General features: G+C 46.5%; 1 protein-coding gene across 1 annotated transcript; it reads left to right on the top strand.

Annotated features, from left to right (window-relative positions):
• The first annotated feature begins 1266 nt into the window (after positions 1–1266).
• LOC143961927 (E3 ubiquitin-protein ligase TRIM39-like) lies at positions 1267–4839 on the top strand. Its single transcript, XM_077471261.1, has one exon. It carries the CDS (start codon positions 1325–1327, stop codon positions 2927–2929), a length of 1605 nt encoding a protein of 534 aa, XP_077327387.1. The 5' UTR covers positions 1267–1324; the 3' UTR covers positions 2930–4839.
• Positions 4840–5351: the final 512 nt, after the last annotated feature.

The raw sequence follows: 5351 nt of genomic DNA, 5'->3' as shown, positions 1-5351 counted from the left end.
GTCCTCTTTATACTCCTATATAGATGTATAGAGCCATGACAGGTCCTCTTTATACACCTATATAGATGTATAGAGCCATGACAGGTCCTCTTTATACTCCTATATACATGTATAGAGCCCTGACAGGTCCTCTTTATACTCCCATATACATGTATAGAGCCAAGACAGGTCATTTTATACTCCTATATACATGTATAGAGCCCTGACAGGTCCTCTTTATACTCCTATATAGATGTATAGAGCCATGACAGGTCCTCTTTAGTTATCATGATATAAAATATTGAATGTGGGGGGGGCCTTTCGGTGAGTGTCATTTTCTTTTATTTGGGGGGCAGCATTTCATTCTTGGTCCCAGGCAGCACAATGTGTTGGGCCGGCCCTGGATATTCCCAAAGGAATAATTACTATTAAAGGGATGCAGATCCTCCCATTTTCCTCATTAAAACATTCCAAGTGCAGCAACTAAAAGTCGCTCTCATTGAGATTCACTTTTATCATTCCTTTAATCGCTTCCCGACCGCCTCACGCACATATACTGCGGCAGAATCACTTACCTGTCAAATACCACCAAAAGAAATCTCTATTTGTGGGTAAAAAAGGACATCAATTTGTGTGGGAGCCACGTCGCACGACCGCGCAATTGTCAGTTAAAGCGACGCAGTGCCGAATCGCAAAAAGTCCTCTGGTCAGAAAGGGGGGTAAAATCTTCCGGGGCTGAAGTGGTTAAAGGGATGAGGTGGCAACTCTACACTCACTTTACACACCATTGTTAGGATGACGGGTAGCCAAGCTTAGCAGGGACTAGCTGTGATGTGATTATATTATTCAGCAGGTGAGGCCGGCCGACGTCTATAGTACTCAGTCCTGTGCAGGGACAAGGTCAGAACAGAGCGCCTGTTTCTGGAACTGCAATAAACAAAACAGCTTTGCATGTTATGACTGTGGAACTACAAGTAACATATCGGCTTACTTGCTGGTCTGTAGGACTACAAGGAACAGCTTAGTAGCAGTTTTATTGCTTTAATCTGTGACAGTTGTAATCTGTTTTTGCATTCCTATTCACTTGTATGGGGAGAAAATCAGTTGTGAACAAATGTTTGTTGACACCGGTCCTAATTATCACCAGAGTGACCTATATTTTCCCGAGACCGGCACATTATGGAGGAGATTCTTCCAATATTGGTGTCCCTCCATATAATGAATCCTATGAATAAAGTACAAGTCACAGCCCAGCCTCGCCCTGTGTAGGAGGACGTGACCCTCCCAACTGCATTCTTCTCCGGTGTCAGAGAACTTCATTTCATTTCCTCGTCTGCTGTCAGCGATGGCGTCTTCTGATCTAAGAGCCGAGTTGGAATGTTCCGTCTGTCTGAACATTTATACAGATCCTGTAAACCTGAGATGTGGACACAACTTCTGCCGGGTCTGTATTGATCGTGTGCTGGATACACAGGGGGGGTCTGGAGGATATTCCTGTCCTGAATGTCGAGAGAAGTTTCCGGATCGGCCTGCACTGCAGAGGAACATAACACTACGTAACATAGTGGGGAATTTCCTGTCTGCTCAGCCACATCAGGAGGAGTCCGGGGTCTTCTGTACTTACTGTGTGGACTCTCCTGTACCTGCTGTTAGATCCTGTCTGCACTGTGAGGTTTCTCTGTGTGATAAACACCTGAGAGTCCACAAAAAGTCCCCAGAACACGTCTTATGTGACCCCACCTTGTCCATGGAGAGCAGGAAATGCTCCGTCCATAAGAAGATCCTGGAGTATTACTGCACTGAGGATGAGACCTGTGCCTGTATGTTGTGTGTGATTGGAGGACATAAAGGACATGAGATGGAGTCACTGGATGAGGCTTCTGAGAAGAAGAAGGAGACACTGAGGAAAGTTCTGCAGAAACTTCTGACAAAGAGAGAGGAGACGGAGGAAAGAGTCCAGAGTCTGCAGGAACACAGGAGGAAAGTAGAAGAAGAAGCCGCTGGTGACACCGAGAGAGTCACTGTCCTGTTTAGAGATCTCAGGAGACGTCTGGAAGACCTGGAGAAGAGAGTCCTGAGGGAAATCTCCGGGAGGGCAGAGCGGATCTCCATCTCCATCCGGGATCTGGAAATAAAGAAGGAGGAGCTGTCCAGGAAGTTGCGTCACATTGAGGAGCTGTGTAACGTGACGGATCCACTGACTGTCTTACAGGAATCAGACACAGGTGACTTGTGTGATACTGAGGATGGAGATAATGAGGACAGAGAGAGACATGAGGAGCTCCTCCATGATGGAGGGGGTCTGGATGTGGATGGGATATCACACACATTACACACATTATCTGATATAATAACAGAGGTAAATGTATCCTCCTATATACAGGGAGCTGCAGACATATTACTGGATGTAAATACAGCTTATAATAATCTCCATATATCAGATGACAGGAAAACTGTATCCAGGTCAGATAGAAAACAGAATCGCCCAGAAACACCAGAGAGATTTCAGGATTGTCCTCAGGTGTTGAGCAGTCGGAGTTTCTCCTCAGGGAGACATTACTGGGAAGTGGATGTCGGGGGATCAGATTACTGGAGAGTCGGGATGTGTTACCCCAGTATATACAGGAGAGGAGGAGGGCAGTCAGTGATTGGATATAATAAGAAGTCCTGGGGTTTGTACAGGAATGGTAATCAGTATTTGGTGATGCATGACAGTAATAGGATCCTCTTACCCTCCAATATCTCCAGTAACAGAGTCAGGATAGATCTGGATTATGGGGTCGGACGGATCTCCTTTTATGATCTGTGTGACCCGATCCGACATCTCCACACCTTCACCACCACCTTCACTGAGCCCCTCCATGCTGGGATATATGTATGGGGAGGTTGTATAAAGATATGTGGGGGGAGGGGAAGGAGTCCTGAGCACTCGGTGGGTGTAATACAATGAGGTTGGCACTGGAGTGGAGGGATTTTGGCACATCACATTATTTGGATAAACAATTGTCAATTTTAGTCCCGCAGGGTTTTCTATGATAAATATATTTCTATGAGACTTCTCCATCCCTCCCTCTCAGATCACTGTGATTGGCTGGAATATCTCTAATTATAGCGAGGGGTGGGGATTCACCAGTAACAACACTTTGTGGTGCAATTTGTGTCCATACAAAATAAATGGGTGGAAATCGCACTGCAAAAATGTGGTGTGATTCCTGTGTGAATCGCATGGAGTTTGCCGCACTGCTCCTGTGTGACTCCAGGCTGAAATCACTATGACAAGCTCGGCTTCACACAGGAGCGGTGGGGGAACATCATGTGATTTGGACAGAAATTGCACCGCATTCCACTTCAAATTCTTAGCAGTGCGATTTGCTCCCATTCATTTTCCATAGATGTAACACTCACCACAAATGATCGGTTCTTGTTATCAGCGAGTACTTGGCCGAAAGTATCGGTACTCTTTGGTACATACATTGGTGCATGCCTAGCGAGGGGGATGTGATCTATATAGCTATCTATCGTGGAGAGGGAATAGAGCCCCTGTCAGGTTTTTATTGCTGTCTCCCTCCCATTTAGAGAGAGCCCCCCTCTCTATTTGTCCTGGTGAATGTTATCACCCAAAGTGAAAGAAAATCCCAAATTCCCAGTTGCTACCAGAACTGGAATGGGGGGGGGGAAATACTCCAATGGGGACACCAGTTCTGGTGACAACCAGGGATTTCCTCCCTTTGGAGGCATTTCCTGTCACTTCCTGTTTTGGTTATTGGAGAGGAAGTGAAGGGAAGTCTCCCCAATGGAAAACAGATGGTAATAAATTACTAACAGAGGTTATAACCCTCCCTTACTCTCTCCAAAATGAACAAAAAGTTTTTTTGTCTTTAGTTCTACTGTTACAAATGGGAAGTTCCCATATTATATAAGTAATTTCTCTTCCCCCGATGTTCTGCCCCTCCTCCTCATGGTGGCGCTATGTCCAGCTATGATCAGACACAGAGGGTGGAGATGATCCATCAGTACAGAGAATGCAGTGCGGTCATTGTGATGGGATAGGATGTGGTCACCTCTACATCTAGGAGAGGTCACATGACCCCATGTGGGGGGAGGGGACTGGGAAGGACAGAAGTGCGGTCTGGTAGATGGTGGGGGGGTGATGAGCTCCGTCTGTACTGGGAGGAGTCATGGAGATCGGGGGAGGGGAGAGGGGTGAAGGGTTGGGGGAAGGGCAGAGGAAGAGGAGTGGTATAACCCGGGGTGTGTGTGTACAGAGCAGCATAGAGCTCTCACCTTCTCCAGGATGTACAGGACATAAAAAGGAGACACATACTGCTAATATATCATCACACACTAACCTGTCTGCATCCTACACAATTGTATTCTAGGAATCTGTATGGAGGAAGTATGGTGGCCGCCACTGATAACTACTTCTAAAGAATACTAGTTCCCTGGCTGTCATTCTGATCCAATGGCTTCTGTACTTTCTATGTCAGTAACCCGGAACAAGTATTCAGACTCGGAGTTCTGACTTAACTCTGATTTCCTGATCGGAATGATTGTTCCAGGTCAGTGTCCCCAAATACTGAGAACCCAGACAGCCAGGAGAATAGCATTTTCAGAAGACGTCCCGCAATGGCCCCTCCATATTCCCCTCAGTACAGGTGTAATGGAAGTCACAGCCGGGGAATTTCTTGTGTTTATTTTCATTTTACCCGAATATAAAATGCTGAATGATAATCTATAATGACTTTTGGTTGTTTTATTCATTTTTGTGGAATATTTACAGATTTCTAATCTGATCTTTTATGTCACTTTTCTTATTACTTGTATGAAATTTTCATATTAGAAATAAACATTTAATACAGATCTCTTCCATGACGTCGTGTTACACAGAATTCTGGGCTTTCCAATAAGACAGCCCGGCACTAGCTGGTCACTTGTGGACTGTCTCCCTCTAATTCAGTGGTGGGTGGTGCCCACAAGTTTGAGGGGGCGCAAACAAAAAATTTCTGAAAAATACTGAAAAAATACATCAAATGCCGCCACTGTGCCCATCAAATGCAGCCACTTGTTCCCCTAAAATGCAGCCACTGAGCCAACACCCCCCCCCCCCGCCCACTCACCCACCCACCCGCTGCTCGCTGTCTGTCCGGCACTTACCCCAGCTTGATCGGGGATCAGGCAGCGGGTCAGGTGGTGAGCTGCGGGATGGTGGGTGAGCAGCGGGTCAGGCAGCGGCTCCTGTGTCCTCCATTTTTCTCACTCTCTTCTGTTCCATTCTGTTAGGCATCCAATTGGAGCGCCTGTTCCTTCAGCCAATCAGGTGAGGGGTATTAGGCCCGCGCCTCCTGATTGTCTGAGAGGCGGTTCAGTGTTAG

Source organism: Lithobates pipiens, unplaced genomic scaffold, assembly GCF_037356315.1.
Source record: "Lithobates pipiens isolate NorthernLeopardFrog02 unplaced genomic scaffold, aLitPip1_a1.2 Scaffold_8, whole genome shotgun sequence".
NCBI classification, from domain to species: Eukaryota; Metazoa; Chordata; class Amphibia; order Anura; family Ranidae; genus Lithobates; species Lithobates pipiens.
Note: the sequence above shows the minus strand (reverse complement) of the source record. Positions and strands in the feature narration are given on the sequence as shown.